The 26,588-nt window shown below is 40.0% G+C and overlaps 1 protein-coding gene across 1 annotated transcript in view; it reads left to right on the forward strand.

The window, feature by feature from the left end:
• The window catches only part of snx29 (sorting nexin 29), a 225,082-nt gene that overhangs the window by 46,797 nt on the left and 151,697 nt on the right, over window positions 1-26,588 (forward strand). Inside the window, exon 14 of the mRNA XM_059324471.1 lies at window positions 12,097-12,182. Within this exon, the coding sequence (XP_059180454.1) occupies window positions 12,097-12,182 (86 nt within the window). The remainder of the gene's footprint in view (window positions 1-12,096; window positions 12,183-26,588) is intronic.

Below are 26,588 nucleotides of genomic sequence, written 5' to 3' on the forward strand. Positions count from 1 at the left end.
ACATTGGCATAAAATGTAGACATCATTGACTCCCACTCAGAGCCGACCCAAGGCATAAGCGATCTAAGCGACTGCTTAGGGCCCCATGGCCACTAGGGGGCCCCCAAGAGCAATTCAAAAATATATTTATTATTCCTCTCAGATTCCCCAAAAGGGTATGTCACTATACCTGTAGACAGTTAGTCAATAGGGAAAAAGTCAAGCGGACTGGTTGACTTATTCAAGAAGTAAAGATGTGATATGATATATATAGATAGATATTTCTTAGTGATTTTATTTGTTGTTGCACTTTATTGTTGTTCTTGTACTACATTTTATTTTCGCACATTGCTGTTGCAGTTTTTTTAAGCCAAAAATAATGAACCAGATGCCACTTTTACCTAAATATATATAATGTAGTTTTTATATAATGTTTTACCATTTGGAACTATGTGTAAATCAACCCTAGCTCACTCTTCTCTTCTTCTAGTTGAATATGCTACATTTTGAGATTAAAAACCATGTGACACCCTGGACATCATTCATTCATTAGTACTATTTATGTTATTAACTGGGCCACCCTCATAAATGTGTGAAGACATATCAGGCTGACAAATGATAATGTAAACAACACTGCTAGAGCCGCAATGAGTTTATAGTAGGTGTGTGAATGATCAACAATCAATATTATTGGCAGAAATAGCGGGCCCCAAAATTGAATTCTGCTTAGGGCCCCATGGAGGCTGGGGCCGGCTCTGCTCCCACTAAACAGGACAGCCAGGCTTTCGTTTAAACGAGTGACTTTCAACCGAATGCCTTTGTGGTTACTCATAGTAACTTGATTGGCCTGGATAATAAACAGAGATGAGTTTTGTATTTTCAATTGATTACAGTAACACGGAAGGCTTGTACAAGGACACCTACATGCTCTGTTTGTGTTTTCTAATGGCTGCTGTCACTATAAGCAACCACAGAGGCCACCAGCTCAGAGTCACCAGCTAACATCATGGAAACAGAGTTAACTCACACCTCCATTGACTTTGAATTGAAAGAAGGAGCCTCCTTGACAATTCTGTTAGCAAACAGCACCGTTAGTTGATTAAGTAAATTTATTCTGTGGACCATTAGAGAGTAAGCTCACCAATTTTAGCTAGCTAAGCTCTGTTAAGTTAGCCAGCTTTAAGTTATACGTTAACATTTAAGCTAATGTTAAGTTATACGTTATAAGGTAACATTCAAGCTAATGTTAGGTAAGCTAACGTTACTTGCTGAAAGACTTTTTAACATCGTTGTCAAAAGTAATGTTTCACACAAAGGTTAACATGGTAATTCTACACCTCTCAGCACAGCTTGCATTCACTCGTTCATTACATATTGTGGAAGACGCCACCACAGTAACAGCAACAGCCGGTACTTCCCCGGATTTGTCAATACGATTTTCACATTTTAGTAATTTTATTCTTCATAGTTTTAGCCCTGTTTTATTTAACGACACCTCAAAAGGTTATGTCCAGTTGTCATTTTTTGTTGTTGACAAAAAGTAATTAGATTTCAGTCAAAATGCCTTTCTTTAAACCAGTGTTCTTTTTTTATTTAGTTAGTTTTGGTCTTATTCCTGTGTCAAATGTCAAAAATGATGAAGAATACAGCTTCGGATTCCTCCCAGCTGTGCTCATTAGTGATATGGCATTCAGTCACATCTACCAGGTTCGTTATACGAGCCAATCCACACTGAACAACATGCAAAAATATGTGTTTAATCAACCTCTCAAACCTGACCTGACCTGCAAACTTTGAGCACAATTGTCAGAACTGATCAGACACTGTCCCCTCATGCCTTCGACAAAGAAAAATGGCTAGTTAAAGACATATTTTTTGATGGTTTTTGTCGTCCCATATCAGCTGGACGCAGGTTGCAGTTTTTGCAACAGAAATGTCGAGCAAGTACTTCAGTTTGGGCCCAGTCATTTAAAACTTTAATGTCCCTCAAGGCAAAGTAGACACTTAGAGTTTCAGATGACTTTCAAACACTCCACATTTCCAGCGATCCGACATTCAGTAGAGGCAACTTAATGGATCACTCTCAATTGGAAAGCATTAACAGAGAGCCAAAGCTGCAGTTTCCTGCTACAGTTTTAGGGAAGAGAAAATTGTATGTTGTCTCTCCCCAGGGGGTTTTGTAGTTTAGATTTGTTTGGTATCCATCATTCACATTCTGTCCTGTGGGTTTGAATAATGGTTGTCCACGAAATTGAGTTTGTAATGATGGACTTGCCAGAGGCTTTGAGGAAGCGAATGCAACACAGAAATATAGCCGTAAGTGGGTATTTAATAAGCATACAGCTATTTAAATGTATGGATGCAATTTAAACACTGTGTGTGCATGGCAGTTTCATTCTAATAATAATAAACTTTATTGATAGAGCACTTTTCATATATGAGATGGATCCTTAAAGAGCTTCACAATAAAATAAAACACATTAAAAAAAGGGCAAACTGACAATAAATGCAGGCTATAAAAAGGCGGTAGATGATTAAAATATGTAAGTGAAATTTAAAAAAAAAAACCTGTTCGTTCACTGTTTCAGATATATTAAGCAGAATATAAAATATTATCAGTAATGATTTCCTTTACCCTAGGGAAATTCAGTCACTAGCACAGTGCAAATAAAAGTAGTTTGGTTGAGAGAAATCTAAGTGGTCCCGAGAGGATTAACAACATAGGAAAGAAGAAGAAGAAGAAACATTTCCATTCAATTTGGTACAGATGTTCATGGTGCCCAGAGGATGAACCCTCATGACACTGCTGATCCCCTGACTTTTGATCTAGCAACATCAGCATGTCAAAAATGTTTGTTCGTCTATTCATGGTCTCCTGGTGATGTGTCTTTGTGACTTTGGTGATCCCCTGACTTTTTCTCTTGTGCCATCATGAAGCTGGGCTGTTTGTATTTTTAGTCTCGAGTACTTTCATACAAAACATAAATATTACATGGTGGAAAAAAAAGCTTTGAGCCATCACACTGCAAATAAAGGGTTCAACCTGAAAACCCGGTGTATAACGGACGTCACCTTAAAACCTACACTATACTGTAGCCAAGAGTTATGAGTTGGCGCCTACTTATAAGGATTATAAAACAACACCATGAATGCTTCGTAGTCTGAACCAAGTACCAAACTATAACTCTGTATAACTAGTTTGTTGAAGATGTACACTACTGGTCAAAAGTTTTAGAACACACCAACTTTTCCAGAATTTGATTGAAAATGATGCAGTTTAATGTCTCAGTGTACTCTGAAATTAATGCACATTTGCAACATTTAAATTCTTTATTGAGCATGATAGTTTTTTTAAAGTAAACAAAGATTCAAAATCACATTTTATGTTGGACTAAAGGACTAAAAAAAGACACAAAATGACAAAAAAGACACCAAAAGACACAAAATGACTAAAAAGAGACACAAAATGACAAAAAAGACACCAAAAGACACAAAATGACTAAAAAAAGACACAAAATGACCAAAAAAAGACACCAAAAGACACAAAATGACTAAAAAAAAGACACAAAATGACCAAAAAAAGACATGAAAATAATTGAAAAATGGACAAAATAGCCCAAGACTCCATAGTTAAGTTGTTAACCCATTTCTTGTTCCCTGAAAAAGGCCTACTTGTATAATTCTGAAATGTACATTATTTTTCAGTTTTGGTTAACCTTACCTTTTTTTATTTACCTCTGGCAGTTCACCACTTACCTTCGTACCCTTTCAAGCTGTTCATTTGACTTGAACTGCTTGAATTTCAATAAAAAACTGGAAAAATTAGGGTGTTCTAAAACTTTTGACCGGTAGTGTAGAACTATTGGCAGTTGATGAAACAAGGCCTTTACACACACTGGGGGGTTAATCAATAAAATGCTTCCCTAAAGGGAAGTGTCAAATTAAGACCGTGACAGGACTTGTATTAAGTGATACTTGATGGGAGCAAGGCATACATTACCACAATAAATGGAAGCACACATAATACATGAAAAAGGAAGAAAATGTTATGTCTGGAGACGTTGAGCAGGTTAATGGGGGTAAAACATAAAGTTGTGTGTTGGATTTCGCACATGTACGACCCGAGAGAAGCCACTCCAGCATAGAGGGGGTCCTTAACAACTCCAGGTCCTGTTTTATCAGTCTGCTCGAAAATTGAATTTGAAAATGTACCGAGCAGGTTAGGCTGAGGACATTTGCTTATTTACACCGTCCCACTGACAGCTCCAGTCATATCAGCTGACAGCAGCCTGTGTACACTTTCACATATTTCCCTCAAGACCGCTTAAACTGTAGATGCATGTCATAATGTCGTTGTGATCTACAGTGTAATGATATTGAGAACTTTGTCTTATGGTTATTGTATCAGATTCTTTTTTTTATACCAGAGGTGGCACTGGTTTAAACATACATATGGTTAAATGGTTAAATTTACAAACTGCCCAGAACAGAGCTGCCAGGTTGGTTTTACATTGTTCCATAAGAACAAACACTATCAGTATGCACCGTCAACTTTCCTGGTTAATGGTAGAGTACAGGTTGGCGTGCAATACAACAAAATTTTTTAGAAACACTGTCTATTCTTTTCAACCTGTTTTCTTATATAACCAAATTGTCAGATGTGATCAGGTTCATTCTTATGTGACAAGGTCAGCTAATGGTGGTCAGATGATGTTACCATGTCCAAAATCAAATGCCTTAAAGAGAACAGTTATTTATCGTGCTATCAGTTATTGGAATAATTGCCCACTGAATATACGTGAACTGAATAGTAAAGTATCTTTTAATTATTACTTGAGAATCCACTATTTAAATTTGTGAGTAGTGAATTAACATATTTACTGTATGAAAGTGAGAATTAATGTAATAGATATGAATGTAATAACTTATTCGGAATGATTTCTGATGACGTATATAATAATGTCTACAATGTTTAATTGTTAAGTGATTTTTGTTTTGTCTTGTGGACCCCAGGAAGACTAGCTCGTCCCACTTTTGGTGACAGCTATTGGGGATCTTTTTAACAATAAACAATAAACAATAAATCTAGGGCTACTGAATTGCAAACTGTGATATGGTTAGTTCAATCTCCAGGTAAAACGGTTTCTGATGAGCAAATATCAAACTATAAAACTTTGGGATTGGAATCAGTATCTAAAACCGGACCTAATAACCGGATTTCAGGTCGGAACGCTCAAAAGTCAGGCTAAGTTTTGGTGAATGAAAAACTGGCTATTTTCAAAGGGGTTCCTTGACGTCTCACCTCAAGATATAAGATTTGGCCATGCAATGTAAATGTTTTACTTTTGTATTTGACTTTCTCTGCATACTTTCTTGGGGTCCATAAACAGTCTTAGCATTGCATAAATCAGGTATGAATGGAAAGCTGAGACTAGTGTGATGATGCTTGTTTACTTTGCATTGAAGCTGGTTTCGTGTAAAAATCACAAGATCTTTTGAGAATCGCAGGATCATAATATTGCATTCCAGTTCATAAGGCTCCAGGTCATTTTTGGGTTTTGGGTGTCCTGTAAGGAGCTACTTGCAACTACAGGCATGGTTCAGGTGTATGTATCAACCGATAGGGAAGGAACATAAGGGAACATTCAAATGGCAATAGTGCCATAGTTTTTGATACCAAATCACATAATTGATTTTTCTAGGGAGTTCCTTAAGTTCTTGGTGTCTTAATTTGTTTTGTTTTTTTGAGAAATTTGATGTGATTGTTATCAATTCTACAGAAATTTGCACCAAATCAACTCAAAAATCACTGCAACAACTTATGAGACGTAATAGAGAATGGGAATGTTACGTCTGTTTACACTCTCACTTACACACTTTTCAACATTTCAATAGGTGCCTGAGCCAAAACATAATGTTTATTACAGATTTATGACTAGAAAAACTCAACAGTGCTGAGCTGCATCTAAAATGAATCTTCAGCTTCAGATTATTGGTACTGCTTCTATGACCTGCTATCTCCCCCTAAAGATCCCCTCCTACAATGATGTATCTAAGATTTAATAACAAGCTCGCCTGATATGTCTGATTACTGATAATTAATTTTTTTGGCTCACAAAGCTGAGGTCGATCAATTATATTTCACAAGGTGACATTTTTCCTGTTTAAACATTCCTTTTGTGTTTCGTGTCGAGCTGTGTTTTCTGTCTTAACTGTTGCAAAAACCAGGGGCATTACATCAGCAGAGTGATCAATAATTCAACAAACTGTTTTCATTACTGGGCTGTAACCTGAAAAATAAATTAAAACTATTGTTGGTTCAGAAAATCATTTATTCGGAGCAATGAAAGTTTGCAGCGAATAAATGATTCACCGAACAAAGAAGACTGAACAAACAGTAGTGTTCTTGATTAACTGAAGAGCTTTTGGGGATAAATTTCTATTGGCAGCATCTTGTGGTGAGCCGTTAGAGCCGAAGTTATGTTACATAATGGATTGGAAGCCTTTAAAACCGGAACTGATGGAGCAGGCTAGTTTATGTTGCAGTGTGTTAACATGTTGGATCAATAACCCTGCCAAACCTGCTTTCTTGTGCTATAATTAATGTTACAGCAGTTGAGTTTTATATAATGTTATAAAAATATAATGACAGTAATAAAAGAAGCGTTAAAAGTAATGAGATGGAAAATATCAGCAGGACTAATTAAGACTTATATTATTATTGACCATTTTATAGAACAAAATTTTGACAAGCATTAACAGAAAATGCATGTGTGATTATCAATCCACTTACAAGTTGAGAGAGCTGTGCTGTTACTGACATATGTCTGTATGTTGTTAGTTGCACTGGTGCCTTTTCTGTCCCTGTCTGTTGTGAAGAAGTCTATACTTATGCCTTTACAACTGCATTTATTGCCTCTTCAGAACAGGCTTAACAGGCTGTGAAGACGCTTTTAGCCAAAAAAAAGAAAAAAAAAAGTCTTGCATGCATTTGTAGTTGTGTTTCTGGACGCCTGATGAATGTAAATCCAATATACTTTATCTTTTTTTGAAGCAGATATCTGTATTATTAGGTTCACTACTTGCTGACATACTGTTTTGTGCTGCTGGTTTTGCCAGATTGGACAGTTTTCCCCCAAATTGGACTCCTTTTTATTTTATTGGGCAGGTGGAAATGTTACTTGATGATAATGATTGATAATTTTGACTACTTTTTTTCTTCAAATTGTTAGTTAGGCTGTATTCCACTGAATCAATCCCCCTCCACTACTCTCTGTATTATTGAGACTGACAAGGCACATGCAGTTACATACATTTGGATGTGATTGACAAAACCAAATGACCCCTTTTATGAAGTTTATGACAACTCATTTTTCAAATGATTATCTAGGAAGCTCAGTGATAAAGGGCTTTTACAAAGCTTACATCTGTTCATATACATAAAGACCTTTTGTAGGACATGGTAAAGACCATCTTCCATTATTATAACTATTGATTTACGTTGCTAATTAAACAAACCAGAAGCAGTCGTAGGGCCATTGAATTGAATGGGGGTGCTCTAAGTGTATACATGTATAAAGGCTGAATTTGTATATGCCATGTATAAAAAACATTTCACATCCAAAATGAAAAAATCTGGCTACATTTATGACAGTTGGCCAGGTTTGAGGCTCTAATTTGGTTACTTGGTGTCAGACAAATCTAGCTATACTGGGTGTTGGGAACACTGAGTTTCTTTTTGCTGAAAACAGCTGCATGTTGAAGAGGATTTCTTGGCCAAAAAACAAAACAACCAGCTAAAATCTACTAAAAATCTACTTTATTTGAATTAAAAAAAAAAAGTATTTATCTTGATTTACACACAGAGAGATCTCAGAATGAAGGTTGGCTGCATCACCCTTACCCCTTATCGACCAATGGGAAACTAGTTCTTTTGCTGTGTGGTGCTGGTTCACAGTTGGTTCAACTTGTAAACCGTCTCAAAACCGGTTTGCCTTTCCACAGACTCGAGAGGCACGTCATTGTGTCACTGTATAAGTCTGGAAACTTCTCTGCTGTCCGCGACTAAAATAACAACAATGGCGGACTACATCGTCTCTTTACAAATGTTGCTCCTGGCTTTGTGAGCCTTCATTGGTATCACAACACGACATGTGCAACACATTCGTTCTGGCTGTCTTGATTGCTAAGGATCGCTGAACGTAAGATGGTAATGTTAGACTTTGTTGAAAGCTAATGCTAGCCTGCTAATGCTAGCCTGCTAATGCTAGCCTGCTAATGCTAACCTGCTAATGCTAGCCTGTATCAAGCACGTTGCAGTTAGACAAATTCAATAAAATTAATAATAATACACATTTCAGTTGGTCTTGTTGGTCACCATAATCCCACCCCCAGCCCGTGGTTCATGGTTCAAGACCAGCAAAGAGTTGGTGCCGCTCTGGAACCAGGTTTCCTGGCCGAGAGCCAGTTCTAAGGCAGTCAAATAGTGAGGAAGTGGTTTCACGATGAGGGAACCGACTCTGAACCAGCCCTGGAACTTCCTTGGTTGAAACGTGGTACCTGAGTAGTTACAGGGTTGGTACCTTGCTCAATGGTAGCTTGGCAGTGCCCAGGAAGTGAGTTGGCATCTCCACAGTTCCCAGTCCACAGTCCATGCTAGGTCTGTTTAAGTCCATGAGCAAAACCTTTAACATAACACATAGGTGTCTGATTCCTGCTCAATGTAGAAATATTGATTGGTGCAGCTTTAATAATTTCTTTAAAAGGTCGACTGATACAACAGAGTAAAGAATCCAAATAAATCGGATGCATGAAGCTGTTTGAACTTAAAGATTGATGTTTCACCTTGATGAGAAGTGTCATCACTGTCTTGAAGAATGATAGAAGCACACACCACAAAAGTGCCAAAGTAATTAAGTAATCAGTAAGTAGAAGCTCTACAGTTGTTTAAAGTGTGTTGTTTACCTGAGAGTCAAGTATCCGGACCACTTCACTCATATTTTGTCAAATGCTGTAATCTGCTTTCAGGTGTAACAACAGACACAGTATTCTCAGTGAAATGAGACTCATCTGAATGTCTGCGTATCTCCCGGAGCCCCTACACAAACACGCACACTCAGAGCAAGCGGCGGGTGTTAGCTATAATTTAATCAGGCTGGAACAGCGTCTGGGCTGCGGGTGGGTTCTGATAACAACGACGCGGACGGCTCCTTGGAGAGCTCGTCGTGTGGATTCAGGAGGTTTCCCGGCAGGCGCCTCTTTTGTTGGTGTGGAATGAGGGCTGATAAGCAGGGCACCAAAAATCACCCGTGGAGAATGAGGGGTGGGGGACGGCGGCGGAGCAAGACAAAGGCTGTTAAATTTAACTGCCAAGGGCATAAAGGCACACTCCAACTCTGATTGATTTCCTCCCCAAAGTCGATGATGTTCAACCGGTTAAGGCTTGTAAAGAGACTGCCTCTGTCTCTCACTGTGTTTCTTTATCACTCCGTCTTGGTGGTTCTGTTCAACATACACACAAACCCCTACTGCTCTGAGCAGCGCTAATGTAGGGCCGTAGTTTAACTGAGCCATAACTCTGACCATTAACCTGCGTCTTCTACCCAAACTGTGTCTTTATCTGATGTAGCTGCATTACATTTTCAAGTGCCCTTAAAATGCATCTCTGAGATGCTGAGAGTCAGTCTTGCTCTTGCTTGCTAAATGGAGGTCAAAACACACTGCAGCCTTCTTTAATATTTGCATGGAGGCAGAAATGGACTTTACCATAGAGATATTTCTTGGATACTGTACACATAGATTTATGAGATTTTGATATGAGTAGATAATGTTTATTTATGTGTTTGAGGGTTGCCAATACTATACTTAATTACAGCTTCCCACATATTTATGCAATGTTTCCTCACTTTAATTTATTCTAATATGAATTAATATTGTTAGTTTGATCTGCTGACTGCTGTCTGAAATGATTAATCTGTTTTTTAAGCTTCCGTGCCAGTGACAAACGTGGCATTATGTTTTGAAAGTGATATCTCAGAAACGAGGGAATTTATTCAAATTTAGCACAAACATCAACTTGGACTCAAAGATGAACTGATTCGATTTTAGTGGTCAAAGATCAAGGTCACTGCTCGGTGACCTCTTGTCTGTACCATTCTCATGAGCACTATATCTCAGGAACGCCTTGCGGGAATGTCTTTTGTTGGTTAAATGTCAACGTCACAGTGACCTTAAGTTTGTCCCATTTTTGTAAGCATGATATCTCAGGAATATCTTGTGGAAATGGCCTGAGATTTGGCACAAATGTCCACTTGGACTCAAGGATGAACTGATTAAATTTTGGTCGTCAAAGATCAAGGTCACTGCTCTTTGACCTCATGTCTGTGCCATTCTTCTGAATGCTACATCTCAGGATCGCCTTGGGGGAATGTCTTCACATTTTGTTCAAGCATACATGTGGACTCAAGGATGAACTGATTTTGGAGGTCAAAGGTCAGGATCACTGTGACCTAGGAAAATACACTTTTGGCCAACGACTCAATTTCATGCGTGAAATGAAATGTCTAATCGGATAAACTAAGTGATCACATTCTTTTTTCCTAAAAGGTCAACTTCTACTTCATTTTCAACATTATAATATTCTACAAAAAACACTTTTCCGTCCATTAATCAATGCCATAACTCAGGAACACCTATTTCACATTTGGTCGGTTACTAAAATGATGACACTAATCTTGGGTGCCCACCTTGAATCTGTGGTGATTGTATAAATCTTCTGTGCTGCTCGGTTGAAGATGTGTGTGAAGCATCGTTTTTTTTTTTTTTCTCACAAATTGTGGCTTCTTTGCAGCAACAGTAAGCATAGTTTACTTCAATGGTTTCATACAACACTGGGCATAGATGGATGTAAAAGTAATTCTAGTTTTGGTATGTTGAGTTTGTGCAGTTTCTACTTTCTTATAAGATCTTATCTTTTGTCAAACATTTGCCCTGATGAAAGTCTAAAAATCCTAAACATGGTACGTGAACACCTGAGCACCTGCGTGCAAATGTAGAACATCTCACACATCAATCTAGTTCTATACCAGCAGCCAGTATTCTAGGATGGTTTTCCACAATGATAAGGAGTCTGGCTGCAGGTGTTTGCTCCAGTTCAGTCACAAACAAAAGCATTATTGAGGTTGAGCACTGATGTTGCCTCGCAGCAGGTGTTCAAGTCCAGTCAGTCCTCCACTCCAAAAAAGTTATTTCTTGCTATTGGTACTTTAAGGGATCCTTGAGGGGTTCCTAGACTGATATATAGCACTACAGGACTTTTTAATTTGGGGTGCACTCTCCCTTTAAAAAAAATCATTCTTTGCGTAGGTATCTTCAAAGAAGTTTAATTCCAGTTTAATATGTTACTACTGCCACCTGTTTGCTGGTTGTTTGGGTTTGTATGCAAAAGTTAATTACCTGTTTTTGCAGCTGGTATATGTAGTTTTTAAACACATCAAAATGTGTCACAGTCCACCTGCACTGCTGCTTTTGATGATCTGATCCTCTGTGTATTTTTAGTTTGTGTCCACCTGGACTTTCCTGCCTTTTGTGCGGAAAATCTGATTACAGTCATTAAAGATTCTATCAAGTGTACAGTGACAGTCCACCTGTTACTGGCCTCTGCCGTGGTGCTGTAGGCAGGTTGAAATGCAAGTCAAGCCACATCACTGTAAATATACCTCAGTGTGACCACCTGGATTAGATTTCAGATGTGTTTATTTTCACCGTTCCTCAGGTGACAAGATGTCACAGCGAGTTTCACACTGTCTCCCTCTACCACATGCTGTCATAAAACAGAGTAAACAACTTCCTGTTAGCAGCTCGATGCAGCTCCCTGAGTTGTCGGACAGAACATGTACCTTTTGTCATTGTGTCCACGGTACAATCCATACTGCGACAACAAGTTGTGACAGGCAGATGATTATTTTGTCTAAATGCACTGGTCTGAATCTCTTCTGTCATGAATTATAACAAGGATATTTGACATTAAAGAGTGTGAAATGCTTGCATACGTTGTATTGTAGTGTCTTTACTGTAAGCGTCTCTGCTTATAAGCTTTGTGTATGTCTGTTCGTGCAGGGAGAATGAGGTCCTGAAGGTCCAGTTGAAGAAGTATGTGGGGGCGGTACAGATGCTGAAGCGAGAGGGGAGCCAGGGCAATGATGGTAAGCCACACACACACTCACACACACTCTGCAACATTATGACCTGATATTAGATTTCATATCTGTGTCCCAGTCCATCTATTTTGCTCTCAAACAGAAACGCTTATAGATGAAAAATAAGGTCATCAGTTTCCTCCACATCCCAGATCAGTTCTGAGGTTTTCTCAGCGGGCTCAGATGACTAACCTCCCTTTGCACGGCGTGAAGCCCTTCTCTTCCTCCGACTTCTCCTTCGTTTCTATTTTTTTGGCTAGATTTGATAACTTTGACTTTGTTTTCGTGATGCCAGGGGGATGTTAGCGGTGCTCTGTGTAAAGACTGGTGAGATAAGCCCCCGCTGTATCAAAGGCAAATAAAATGAACATGGCAGATTATAGAGGGCCACATAATGGCTAATTGCATTTTGGGGGATAGAAAGGGAGAGCGGTTATCTGTGACGCCCCGGAGGGTTTATGTGTTTGTGAGTTTTATTGCATGTTTTTCTGAGACAGAGAGGTAAAGAGATATGTAGAACTTTGTAATATCAAGTTAATGATGTTTTATTTTATTTAAGGGGTCAGAAGAACAAACAAGTATTTGGTGCTTGAAATCCTTTTAATAATACAACATAAATTCAGCATGGATTTGTTTGATGGTGATCTCATTCCCTTGCCAAGGGGGTTGTGTTTTCGGTGCGGTTTATCTGACTGTCAGCATGATTACGGAAAAACGAATGGCTCTTAATTAATTAAGAGACACAAAATAATTTAACAAAGTTAACATTGCGAGTGCATTTGTGCTGCATTCATGTGGAATAAAATAAAAAATATTTATATTTCATGGCTCAAACTGATCCTTTTCCTTTGCACTTCCTTGTCACGCAAATACTTCAAACCACAATGAATGTGTTGCTTTAACTCTCAGAGCAACAAAATTCAGCACATCTTCTTTGGAGTTTCCATGTTGTTGGTTTCACAAACATGCCCAAGTTGGAAAACGACTTCCCAGCTCAGGAAATGGGACCATCCGAGGAGCATGGATGAAGTGACCAGGGATTAGCTGGCAGCGAAGACGACTGATATGTTATAGGAAAACTCAAACGTTGATAAGGTGATATTCTCCTATTTTGGTTGAGGCTTCCTCACACCTACACTGAGGAGAAGTTGATGTCAAACCTCCATGACTTGGGACTTGCCTGTCTTCACCTGGGACTTAACTTGGGACTTAAGTCCCAGGTGAAGACAGGCAAGTCATGAAATGGGACCTAAATTGGGACTTGTCAGTCTTGAATTGGGACTTAAATTGGGACTTGTCAGTCTTGAATTGGGACTTAAATTGGGAGTTGTCAGTCTTGAATTGGGACTTAAATTGGGACTTCAATTGGGACTTGTCAGTCTTGAATTGGGACTTAAATTGGGACTTGTCAGTCTTGAATTGGGACTTAAATTGGGACTTCAATTGGGACTTGTCAGTCTTGAATTGGGACTGGACTCAGGACTTGCCTATTTGATTTTGGTCTTGACTCGGGACATGCTTGTCTTTACTTGGGACTTGACTTGGGTGCAAAGACTTGAGACCTGTGTCTTGCAAAACAATGACTTGACCCCACCTCTGGTTATGACAGGAATAATGCTCAAAACGACTAAAACAAGATCCAACTTGTATGAAATGGGGCTTTCCATTTGACATGATAAATCACCACCAACCAGTCCAAGTCAGTATTTTCCTTTAAGACAAATCCAAAGCGGGATCAGCCACAGATGAAAAGCCTTTGATATATATTATAAAACATGAAGTTATTGAGTATACAACCCTAACTGCAGACCTGGTCAGCTCCGTCATGGCTCCACATGTTCTCCCTCTGCGTAGTGGCAATTATCATGTTCATCCTGTCAAACACGGCCACCTGGCCTGCTGGCACTAGGGAGCACAGCAGGGAGGGATGCTGGTGAAGGAAGATGACATGAAAAGGCATATTATATTATCAGGAAATAGCCACCACCCAGCTCTGCCTCGACAACCCCGTTCTGGTGTATCATCAGGCCATCGCTGCTCCTCTCATGAGGCTCTCCTCTTGTTTGTTTTTTGCCCTTCTTGTTCCACCGCCACTCATTATCTTCCTCGCTCAAGTTGACTTTTCATTCTCCCATCATTTGTACCCTTTCACCTCTCCCTTTTCACCCCTCCTTCATCCCCTCTTGTCTTTGCCTCTCCCTCATCCCCGTTCCCCTCATCCCGACAGGCGTAGTAATTCCCTCTCCACAGCGGCGTCTAAATGATTTCATCCTCCCTCGCCTCTGTCTTCTCCTGCTAATGATGTGCCTCGTTCCATCATACTTTGATGTTGACTACCAGAGTCTGCTGCTATATGTGTGTGTATGCGTGTGCTGGAAGTAAGAGGAGGAGGAATAATGTGTGAGCAGTTTAGGGGGGGAGCAAAAATCGGGGAGAAAAAAGACAGGAAGGAATTCATACACAAGCGCCCCTTTTTCATGTGCTGTCAGCATGCTTCCCCGTGATCAGTGCGCTGCCTTTTTGAAACCCCTCCTGTATAATGATAGCGCTGCAGACGTGATCTCTTGAACGCTCCTCAGGCGCTGTCAGCACTACTGACATCCCACAAAGACACTCCTTTCTACTGTTTCAGAGGAGTGATAATTATTGTTGCGTCTTTCTCTGTTTGTTTGAGGGGATTTCCCCTCTCTATTGGCATATGAGAGAATACCATGTTTGGGTTGCTCTGCGTTCTTTCGATGAATGTGTTCTAATTACTGTAAATGCACGCGTGTTACATGCATGAATCCATTTCGAAAAATCTGCATATGTCCCCACTGTAGGCGACAGGACGTACATATACTTTGCATGTCACATTAGCGCAGCTGCAATTTGTGTAACGTCAAACATTAAGTGCTTTAGATAGGCGTGTGTAGGTACCTGTGTGTCTATGTGCATTTGTACGTGTGTATGTCATTAAGAGAAGCCATTAGCTGAACCCCAGAGGACTTGTAGTCTAACAGTGACAGTCATGTTTACTGTAAAGCAGAGTTAGATGAAGAGAAATCTCCAGGGACAGACACGGAGCAGCACATGTAGAATTATCACGCCCACACTAACCCACTTTTACACAGTTCCCATGGCTCTCCAAGATCCTTGAAGGTTTGCGCAAATATAATAAGTCTGAACAAGTTTTTTGAACATTATCGGTTGCCTTGAAGGAGCAGCATATGAGTTTTTTTTAAATCACTATGAAGTATAAAAGTTCTCTGTACACCTACAGTGTTTATTGTACTTGCACAGATGCAAGAAGAGAGGGTCAAGGCCTTTCAATACATTACAATCTCACCACAATATATGTTGATAGTGCAAAATAGTTTGCACTTTGGTGTCAAGGCCTGATAATGTGACATACAATGCCTTTTATCAGCTGGATATGTTTCTTTATTTAACCAGGAGACTCTTGTTGAGAGAAGTATCAACACAGAAGTTGATACAAGCCCTTTTTATATGGCGTTTCTGCAAAAGTGCATTTCGCCTCAGGACATTCATAACACATTCATTCTCTAACAGCGCATTGTTGGCATCCATTCGCATTTCAATCTGGCATCGCAGACCGAAGTGGGAGGAGACGGTAGTGGCGTGTAACAGAGCAGCGTCAGTATGTGTACAATAAGCGACGGCAGCGGCGGGTGCATTCAAAGCAATAATGGTGGAAGAACTGCCCATCATGCTGTTTCCCGCTGTGGAGATTCTACAGACTCAAGCACAGTTGTTCTGCATTTTGCTGACCATGTTTCAGTAACTGTTGGACTCAAGTGAGAACCGTGTTTCTGATGTTACAGCTTACTATATGATGTTTCACTTTGATGTTTTTCATCCCGCTTCGAACAAAATAGTCAGGCGGCTTAGGACCAGATTTGCGAAGAAAGGGGACACGCTGGACAAAAGCACCAAAATTTTTCCACATGCTCTCTATAACCATAGGTTTCAATTTTTGGTAGGAGCCACTTCATCAAGATTGCAGATCGGAGATGGCAGCCATATAAAGTCTATGAGAACCAATATATCTTCCAAGCCACTTAGAAGGTCAATTTTGCTGTCAAAATCTACATTTTCTGGGTCAAAGAATCATTTAAAGCTATTGAGAATATCGCTAGATGACTCACTGTAAATAATTTGTTGATCAAGATCTAACATGAGATGAAAGCGTTCCCCTGATTTTATTTTGCAGTGTACATGGCAGCTAATCCGCACTCTGCCGTGAACATAGATTCCAAACATTTTCAACTCAGTATTCCCTGCTGCAGCACTTGAAGCGAGTTGCCTACCAGTCTGGGTGAAAATGAACATATCTATTTGCTCAAAAAATCATCTAGTGATATTCTCAATAGCTTTAAATGATTCCTTGACCCACCAAATGTAGATTTTGACACCACGATTGACCTTCTGAGTGGCTTGGAAGATAGAGCATTTCTCATAGACTTTATATGGCTGCCATCTCCTATCTGCAATCTTGATGAAGTGGCTCCTACCAAAAATTGAAACCTATGGTGATAGAGAGTATGTGGAAAAAAATTGGTGCTTTTGTCCGATGTGTCCCCTTTATTTAGCTAAGCCGCCTGACTAAAAGAACAAACGCCAATTTAACGCCTCTGTTACTACCTCCGAAGTGGGGTACAGAGTCGGGATCACTCGGTCCAGCCATTACACCTTTGAGACATTCGGGCAAAATGTCACAGAGGCGTACAAAATGCGGCTTGAAATGGCAGTCTGAAAGGGTCTTTATACACACTGAACTTTTGGACAAACAGATTGCTACACTGGGGTCTTAAATTGGCCATTTAAGTGACACTCCCACACAACCCCGTGGCTCAGCGACACATCAATGGTTCTTGTGTGAATGCGGCCTAAGAAAGCATCACTGTTAACAATGTAAAATGAAAACAAAAGCCAGATTTCAGAATCCTGAAATGGCAAAAACATACATCCACATTCATCACAGGGACCGATCAATCAATCATCTAGGGCTCAACACTAACAGTTGCCACTTTGCTTGCCACCAGTGATAACCACTACATACATACAGCAAAACGTACACCACAACATAGATATTCTTAAAAAAATATATTTGTTGTGATAATTTAATATGCTGTGACAGAACCAAAGCCAGACAACTCTGCACATGCATTGACACATTTAGTCGTGTAGCAAAGTAAGTTATTTGACTTTGTCGTGAAAATTCTTACTCAACTGCAACATCACACATGTATGTGCAAAATTGATTCAACTGACAAAGAGCCAGATGAACCTGCACGAAAAAAGAAAAAAGCAAACCATGTACGATATACTCAATGAGTGACCCATCAAGTTCACTAGTTTCAGGTGGCCTACTGTAATACTCACTTTTACCTCACACTTTTATTATTTCAGGTATAAGAAGAAGATTACTTTATTTATCCCACAATGGGGAAATTCAACCTCTGCATTTAACCCATCCTTTTTTACACACAAGTGCAAGGACACCATGCAAGGAGCAGTGGGCAGCACATTACTGCGCCCTTGCAGGGGGGTTAGGTGCCTTGCTCAAGGGCACTTCAGTCCTAGACCTGTCAGTACCGGGATTTGAACCGGCGACTCTCCAGTTACCAGCCCGATTCCTAACCTCTAAGCCACGGACTTATACGGATTATATTGGAATCACTCAAAATACACCATGACTTAAATGGTCAATATTTTCCATATTGATGGCTTGCACCCTCTTTTAAAAGTTAGTCGTAGAAGTTGAGCCCTTCTTACGAACAGTAAGAAGTCTCAGAGCCCTAAAGAGTGGTGATGGATGATGAATGGTGCAGTCACTTTGATTTTGCATTTAAAAACATCCCGAGTTTTGTTTTGTCAGATGCTGGATGTTTGCACCCAGTTTCATCATTTTGCTCTGACTCTCCATCATTCTCTGCTCGGGACCCGATCCATGCACATGGAATGTGCTCAGGCTCAGGATGTGTAGGTCAGCGCAAAGAGAAGTGGTTCGAGTGTTGGCAGCCATTAACTCCAGCGTGGTGAGTGTACGAGAAGTGGTAAAGGTTAAGGACGGCGTGACTCGAGATGGAGCCCTTTCATCGGTGCAATGATGGAGGGTCAGGGTTGGAACCAAGGGCACTGACTGGATAAGAAAAACAATAGTTTTCTCAGAGAACCTGAGCTGTCTCAGTCAGTGGAAGCTCTTATGTCTCTTGAGACATAATGTTCCAAGACGTTTCCTTCTCCCAGGGGGGAGGTTTAATGCCTGGCTGGTTAACCGGCTGCTGTTTGACTGACTGCTTTACCCAGGGGACTGATTCCCCGGGGGAACGGTCACCGAATCTGGGAAGCTGGTTCCACCTACTATATCTGAGATGGCCGATTGCTCCACGTGGTTAGCTGAAATTGGCCTGCTGTGCTGTATATAAAAAAGATTGGCCTGCCAGCGGTGGGATAGGGATCAGGAGTTATTAACCTGTTAAGTGCCGGCTGAGCACGTCGAGGACACTCCAGGAGATCGATAACGGGTCAGAGGACAGTTAGTCTGGCGAGATGGAATTCCCGCTCTTCCATTTTCTTGTCAAGATCTCTGTGATATCTCTATTTCCTCTCATTTTAACCCAGGCACTCCATTATTCCTTAACATTAACGCTCGGGAAAGATTGACCTTAAGATATAAGAGGAAAATTGAGGAATGGAGCATTAACTTGGTGTGTTTTAACCATTCCATTCAGCCTTAAAGCTGCTCGAAGTAGTTTATAACTGGTTGGGAAATGGTCTCAATTAAATGCATCAATGGATGCTTCATAAGCAACCAAGAGAACTAAACTGACTATTTTTTATGTAGTAATTCTTAATGCCTGTCCCCAGGTTTGATTCCTTGCTAAATCACGCAGCTCAAAAAAGTCCATGTTTACGTTTTCCTGGGAAAAATTTGGCGGTGAGTAGTATGTTGTCTGTTAAAAGGAAGCAGGGGGACATTTTTCCTTATAGACTAACTTGTTGACTTATCAAATGCTGATTTGATAAGAAGTTGAAGTTCCTAATTGGGCATGAGCGTGACAGCTTTGATTTTAAACGCATTGTGCACTGGAATAACATGAGATTGACCATTTAAAAAAAACATAAGGGCACCTAAAGACAGCACTAGGGTGGTTATCTTCACAACTCTAATTGGTATCAATAAGGGTATCTTGGCCTACTTTTGTCCACAGGGGGCACCAAAATGAACACAAAATTAAAGTTATTTCTACTTGCTTTAAAATAACTTTATATATACACTACTGGTCAAAAGTTTTAGAACACACCAACTTTTCCAGAATTTAATTGAAAATGATGCAGTATAATGTCTCAGTGTACTCCGAAATTATTGCACATTTGCAACATTTAAAATTCTTGATTGAGCATGATAGTGTTTTGAAAGTAAAAAAAAAGATTCAAAATCACATTTTATGTTGGACTAAAGGACTAAAAAAGACACAAAATGACAAAAAAAAGACACAAATTGACAAAAAAAGACACAAAATGACTAAAAAAAGACACAAAATTACCAAAAAAAGACACAAAATGACTTACAAATACATGAAAAGAATTAAAAAATTGACAAAATAGCCCAAGACTCCATAGAGTTAAGTTGTTAACCCATTTCTTGTTCCCTGAAAAAGACCTACTTGTATAATTCTGAAATGTACATTATTTTTCAGTTTTGGTCAAGCTTACTTTTTTTTATTTACCTCTGGCTGTTCACCACTTACCTTTGTACCCTTTCAAGCTGTTCATTTGACTTGAACTGCTGGAATTTCAATAAAAAACTGGAAAAATTGGGGTGTTCTAAAACTTTTGACCGGTAGTGTATATGTCTTTGAAATATATTTATATGTATATTTAATGATGATACTTTCATGATACATTCAAACTAAACCTCTTTTATTTATCCTCCTGCCCTCCTCACCTGTGCGCCCCCCCCCCAACTAGGATTAAACGTGAACAGTGGCAGACCTGCACTTCAATTCATTCTGCTTTCGGCCTGTCACCGTGTACGTGTTTAATTCGTCCATAAATAAACCTGCTGCGGACGGCAGCTTATTCATCTCCAATAAGGAAATGGATTACATGGCCGTTTAAAACCCAATAAGCTTCCCTTGCTGCGCCTTGGTCTCTCCTGCTTCCTCCGACAGCCAGTGGGCCTAATGAGTGAATGAGAGGCATTTGTCACCGCTTGCCTGCCCTAATAGGAGTGTGTAACTTATTCATTACACACATAGATCTGCGTTTATTGTCCCTGTGTGCGCTCCGATTCGCCCTTGTAGGGCCTCGGGGAGGTCAGGCGTGTCAGCACTGTGTGTGTGTACAAGCCTGCCTCATGTATGCATAAAAGTGTGTTAATGAAGCATGTTAATAAGAACTTTGAATGTGTGTAGTTAGTGTTTTCTGGGGCTGTTAAAGCAACAAAACGTGTATATGTTTTAATACGAAGCTGGATTTTCATTAGTTAATGAGTAGCTGAGTGTGTTCGGGGGGTTAGTGTGTGAGAAAAGCAGGTCACAGTGGCGAGATGGGGGTCATTATTCAGCAAATGTGTGTAGGTATGTGTTTTGTCAGGGCAATTGTGCATATGTGTATTGTATTAGAGTATGAGTCCCATGTCCCATTGAGTGAGTGTAGGTGAGACACGGTGTGTGTGAGGCCTAAATTAAACTGTGTATTAGCAGCTGTAGGTGGGTATGAAACTGTTGTAACTGGTGTGTAAGTGGTTTATGTTATGAAGTTATTTACATCCCAGTAGGCCGACTGTAAAAGAGCAAATGATGAGTCATTCTCTATGCGAATAGAGCTTAATTGTGCCCACACATTATGCTGCGGATCATAACAGCTCACATTGTTTAGCCTCTCAGGTCTAAGTCCAACAGATCGGGCATGTTTACCCTCTCAAAGGTGTGAGGGACTTTCATTTATTCAGCGGAGGGTGGTCTGTTTGTGTGTTTATATGACACTGTTTATTCACCTGGCACAGGAAAGGTGACATCGCGCAAAGGTGGGGCCAGGTGGTCACCGCCCCGATAGTCGTGTGCGTGGATTTATGCTTCGGCGGCGTCATATGTCACAGGCGTTTCCATGTGGACGCAGCAGGGGGTGCGTGACAGATTTCATCACCTGGATGGATCAGCGTTAATGAACGTTTTAATCATCTCGCCGAACGCCAGAGCCTGCTGGGTGTCCTCTCGTCCGCCTCTCCCGGAGATAAATATGGAAAAGCGAAGCTGAGGAGGGAAAGCACTCCAGCATGTAGATTCCCAACGTGATGCCGGAGCATTCGTTTGACTTATTGCCTTTATGTGATAACATAAACATCGCATATCTCCAAAATCAAAGATATAATTAAAAATGCTTTTTATATAAAATCCTTATTTATATTTTCTGCCACCAAACATTTTTTCAAGCCATGGATCTCCCTCATAGGATTTCTGTTGACTGTATCTGAATCAGCATTTGTTTGAGGTTGATTTACAGTGACAAATCGTTAAATAGTCTTTCTGTTCAAACATTCAGTCAACCACTGAAATGTTCATGAGCATTTCCTGCATGGGGTCATGTGTGAATGAGAACAGGGATCAATATTCAGGGAAATTTGTGCTGCCAAATGCCCACCTCAAGACCTGAAAAAACCTTTTTTACACATAGTTCCTGCTAAATTACTGGGATAAACTTTTAGGCACCTTAAGTGATTTTCAATATTCACACCTGTACTACATTAAGACAGCAGTTCTCAATCTTTTTGAACCACAATCCCCCCGAAATATAATTCTGAGCAGAAAATACTCAAAGTACAATTACCTCAAACCCTGTACCAAACTACAGACCTGAATAAATGCACTCAGTTGTATTCCACCACTGCCATTTAGAGGCTGTGTTTCAGACTCTTCTCTTATGAAAAAACACATCTCTGAGCAAATTAAAACAGAAGAAGGCCACAGTAGTTTCTGATAATCTCTTACTAGTACAATTTAAGAGACATCTCTGCAATACCTCAGAATTTAAAGGTACTATATGCAGTTTTCAGAAAATCCCTGATACTGACACCGGTGGCCATTAAGTGAACTGCAGTCAGCATCCTGTTGCATCCTGGACATCAGCCAAAACCCCACCGTGACTGAGACTGAACATGATTTACTGATCAGTTAGTTAGTCAGTGATAGTTTGATGAATATTTTTTTCAGCAAAACCGGACAAAGGTCTCTCCATGAACCAAATACCCTGCTGATGGTGATCTATAGTTTTCGGCTTCACTAGATGAAACTTTTTTGGGTATGTTTACAGGGACTTTGTGTTGGACTCTGTGTTTCGATGGATGGTGGTTGTTTGATGACATTAGTAGGCTTCATTTCCATGCTCACATCAGCTAGTGTGGCACCTCAAATAAACCTTACATCCTTTGGATCTTCCTGGCATAACCATCACAAGTCCTTAACATAGAAATCAGTCCAAAGGCTGTTATAGGCATCTTAGAAAGTTGTAATAGGTTTCCTTTTTTGAGTTATGTTTCACATAGGGGTGGGCGATATGGCCCTAAAAGAATATCACGATATTGCAGGCTAATTTTGCGATAACGATATTCTTGACGATATTAGGAAATACTTGAAAAGATATAGAAAATATTATTTTTTTAGTCTGTATAAATAATTAAAAATCTAAAATGTAGTTTGAAGTGCAAATCTCAACAGTTGCCAAATACAAAAAAATTACTCTTGACTGTTGAGTATGAGCAAATAATAAAAATAACCATTTAGGGGTTCCGGGAGCATATTTTAATGACATTTTGTAAAGAAGAATAAAGGTTCTTTTATGTTTTATTTAAGGCATTTTATTTTAACAGTCTTCTTGTAAATTCTGTGGTGGATTCTGTTAACCCACTGTGCTCTTATTTTGAAAGCTGCATGTGTTTAGCGAAAGGGAGTAAGTAGCTTTTTGTGATTAAAACAACTTTAACCACTACATCAAGAAGTAGAAACGTTGCCAATATCATGATATGCATTTTTTTTAGCCATAAAAAAAATATACCGATATTACTGTGAACGATACGATATGGCACACCCCTAGTTTCACACCATTTACCCATTAGCAACACAAAGGAATAAACTGTGGACTGGAAATTCCCTTCTCCATCTGACAGTGCTATATTAATAATATGCCAGCATCAGTACAGGTCAGATGGCTCAGCTGAGTGTGAAACTTTGGTTACATGATTACAGGAGGTTGTAAACTCTCTCGCTGTTCAAAGATGGCCTCTGGCCTTGGATCTTCCTCCAACTGTGTCTTCGCCGATAACCTTCCACCCTGTTTCAGCTCAGCCGATGACAGTTGTCTGTTTCTGAAGCTCATGTGGGCTCTTGTTTGAGAGCATTGCTTTTGGTATTCTTTCTCAACCTAAAACCATGAAATCAAAGTATCACCCTGGAAGAGAGAGAGATACAGCAGGTGTTTTTTCCACCAAGAAATACAGTGTAAAACCTGGACTGACTGCCTTCCTCGTAGCCTGCATTTGAGTGAAAACCTGTGAGCTGCACCTTGGCCCATAAGTGTCAGCTCCTCTGGGAATTGTCAGGCAGTCTGTCACTGTCTCAGTTTCTCCAGTTTGTCTTATGAATACATTTGCTGCTTTGAAAGCCCCCTTGAATATAAACAATGTTCCCTACAATAGCCCGAACAGGTAAATCTAAGTGAATGCTAAGATCTCTCACTTGTTTCAACTATGAAATCATCTTCAAGACGGATCAGCGGAGAGCTTATTGAGGTACCGGGGGGATTTATCAAGCTTTCAGCCGGGCTGAGCGGCATTGTGTGCAAAAAAATTTGAGAGCAACTCAATTTAGGGAGGACGGTTCTAATATTTGTGCTCGCTCAATCCTCTTGAAGCTTTGTAATGGAGTGAGGCGTCTGTCTCTGAGACTGGATTAAGTAAAGAGAGAGCAGCTATGGGTCTGAAGAGAAAGGAGACAGAGGGAAGAGAAGGGGGGGCTTCAGGTGATGCATCTGGAGGTTCACCTCCTCTGTAGCCTCAGGGTGTTTTCAATCCACACAGACTTGATACACACATGCCTCCAGGCCAACACTGTACCCGGTACACAAAGTCTCTGTAAGTTGCATCCCCACCTTCCTGCAACAACACAGGTTTATATGTGTGTGTGAGACTGGGTGTGTTTTGCTTCTAAACTGTGTAAAACTTAAATAAAACAGAATGCTATCATTTTCTTATTCAAGTGAAAATTGTACAAAGACAACTTCATGGATAATTGTAAATATACAGTACAGGCCAAAAGTTTGGACACACCTTCTCATTCAATGCGTTTTCTTTATTTTCATGACTATTTACATTGTAGATTCTCACTGAAGGCATCAAAACTATGAATGACCACATATGGAATTATGTACTTAACAGAAAAGTGTGAAATAACTGAAAACATGTCTTGTATTTTAGATTCCTCAAAATAACCACCATTTGCTTACTAGAAAATAAGACATGTTTTCAGTTATTTCACACTTTTTTGTTAAGTACATAATTCCACATGTGTTCATTAATAGTTTTGATGAATCTAAAATGTCAATAGTCATGAAAATAAAGGAAACACATTGAATGAGAAGGTGTGTCCAAACTTTTGGCCTGTACTGTATGCCTATTATGAATTTGATGCCAGCAACACATTTCAAAAAAGTTGAGACAGGGCCAACCAAAGACTGGAAACGTTTGTAAAATGCTCAAAAAACTTGCTGTTTGGAACATTCCACAGGTGAACGGGTTAATAGTAGCAGGTGATGGTATCATGACTGGGTGTGAAAGGAGAATCCTTGAAAGCCTCAGTTGTTCACAAGCAAGAATGGGGCGTGGCTCGCCACTTTTGTGAAAAACTGCACATGCACTCAATGTTTCTAAACACATGATGTGATGGTATGGGGGGTGCTATTGCATATGGCAGCAGGGATAACTAGCACAACTGTGAAGACACCATTAATGCTAAAAGGTACATACAGGTGTGGGAGCGAAATATGATGCCATTCAGTCCATGTTTTTGCAGGGACGTCCCTGCTCATTTCATAAAGGCAATGCCACGTCACATTCTGCACGTGACCCAACAGCATAGTGTCTCTGCATGGCAACCGGACTGTTGAGTAACAGAAGTTGTATATTAAGCAAGAATGGCAAAATAATTTTGCTTTTAATGTCAACAATTATTTTCGTCAGTACAGTAAACTTGTTGAAGGAATCAAATTTAACCTTTATTTAATTTAACCTTTATTTAACCAGGTCGGTCCCACTGAGACACAAAGGGCAAAAATGTTCTGCGGGGGAGCATGCCCCTGGACCTTTGTTCAGATCCCCCAATCACAGTCTCTGAGGGGAACACAGGTTCTAAAGCTTGTTTTTTTCAGTTAAGTGTCATTTTTTATACTTTTTATATTGCTGATTGATATTTACAGGCACACACCTTCCAGGGGACAAATAACCCTTTACCCCCGCTGCTGAAAAAATCCTAGAGGAAACACTGAGACAGCATCCCAACTTTTTGGGGATTGGGGTTGTGGCACAGCACAGTCTCTCTTTTTACCATCTCCCATTCTGTCTCCCTCCCTCTTCCTCGCCGTCTGCCTCCCACCTCTATCTTGGGAGTGATTACATCTGGTCCCAGCTCGCCCTGCCTGCCTCGCAGCCAGTGTAGGAACTGGTGCTGTATTAACAGAGAGCCAGGCCAGCCAGTCATTTGCTGCATGACTGCCCGCGCTGATGATAACCCAGCAGACTTCCAGTACTCCAGCATCTTTCTGCCGGGGCAGAGCGAGGGCTAAACAGCCCGGGTTGCAGAGAGCAGATGTTGGGGACAGAGGGGCTGACACCAAGGCCGCTTGTCACGCCGGCTGTTGTTTCGACTGTGACACATGTTTTTGCGGCGGCGAGGTGGTGCGGCAGTCAAGTGGGTGTTCTACTAAATACAGAAAGAGAGTTTGAGGCTAAAATGTGTGTTTTGAATCACAGAATTGTGATTGTTTAACCCTCTATAGTACGCATTATGATGCCAGTTAGGAAAAAATATTTGGAGTGTTTTTTTTGTCTTAAAATAGACTAAATAAACATAATCTGAAGAAATTGTTTAATTATTTTTTTTTAAGTTTTTGTTTTTATAGTTTTGGATGTTTGTGATGCACAAGTGAAAAAGAAAGTTTTTAAAATTAATTTTAACATAATTTATTTAATAAACATGTGTAAAGATCCAGTAGCTTCAACAGGGTACAATACACAACATTTTAAATTTTAAAACATTGTAAAAGGAACTTTTTTTAACCGGTTTCTTATCTGAATGTTGCCTAGGCAAGATTGTAACATTGAACCAATGACCCATTGAAATTAATGTCTTGAAC

The sequence above is a fragment of the Centropristis striata genome, chromosome 21 (genome assembly GCF_030273125.1).
Source record: "Centropristis striata isolate RG_2023a ecotype Rhode Island chromosome 21, C.striata_1.0, whole genome shotgun sequence".
NCBI lineage: Eukaryota > Metazoa > Chordata > Actinopteri > Perciformes > Serranidae > Centropristis > Centropristis striata.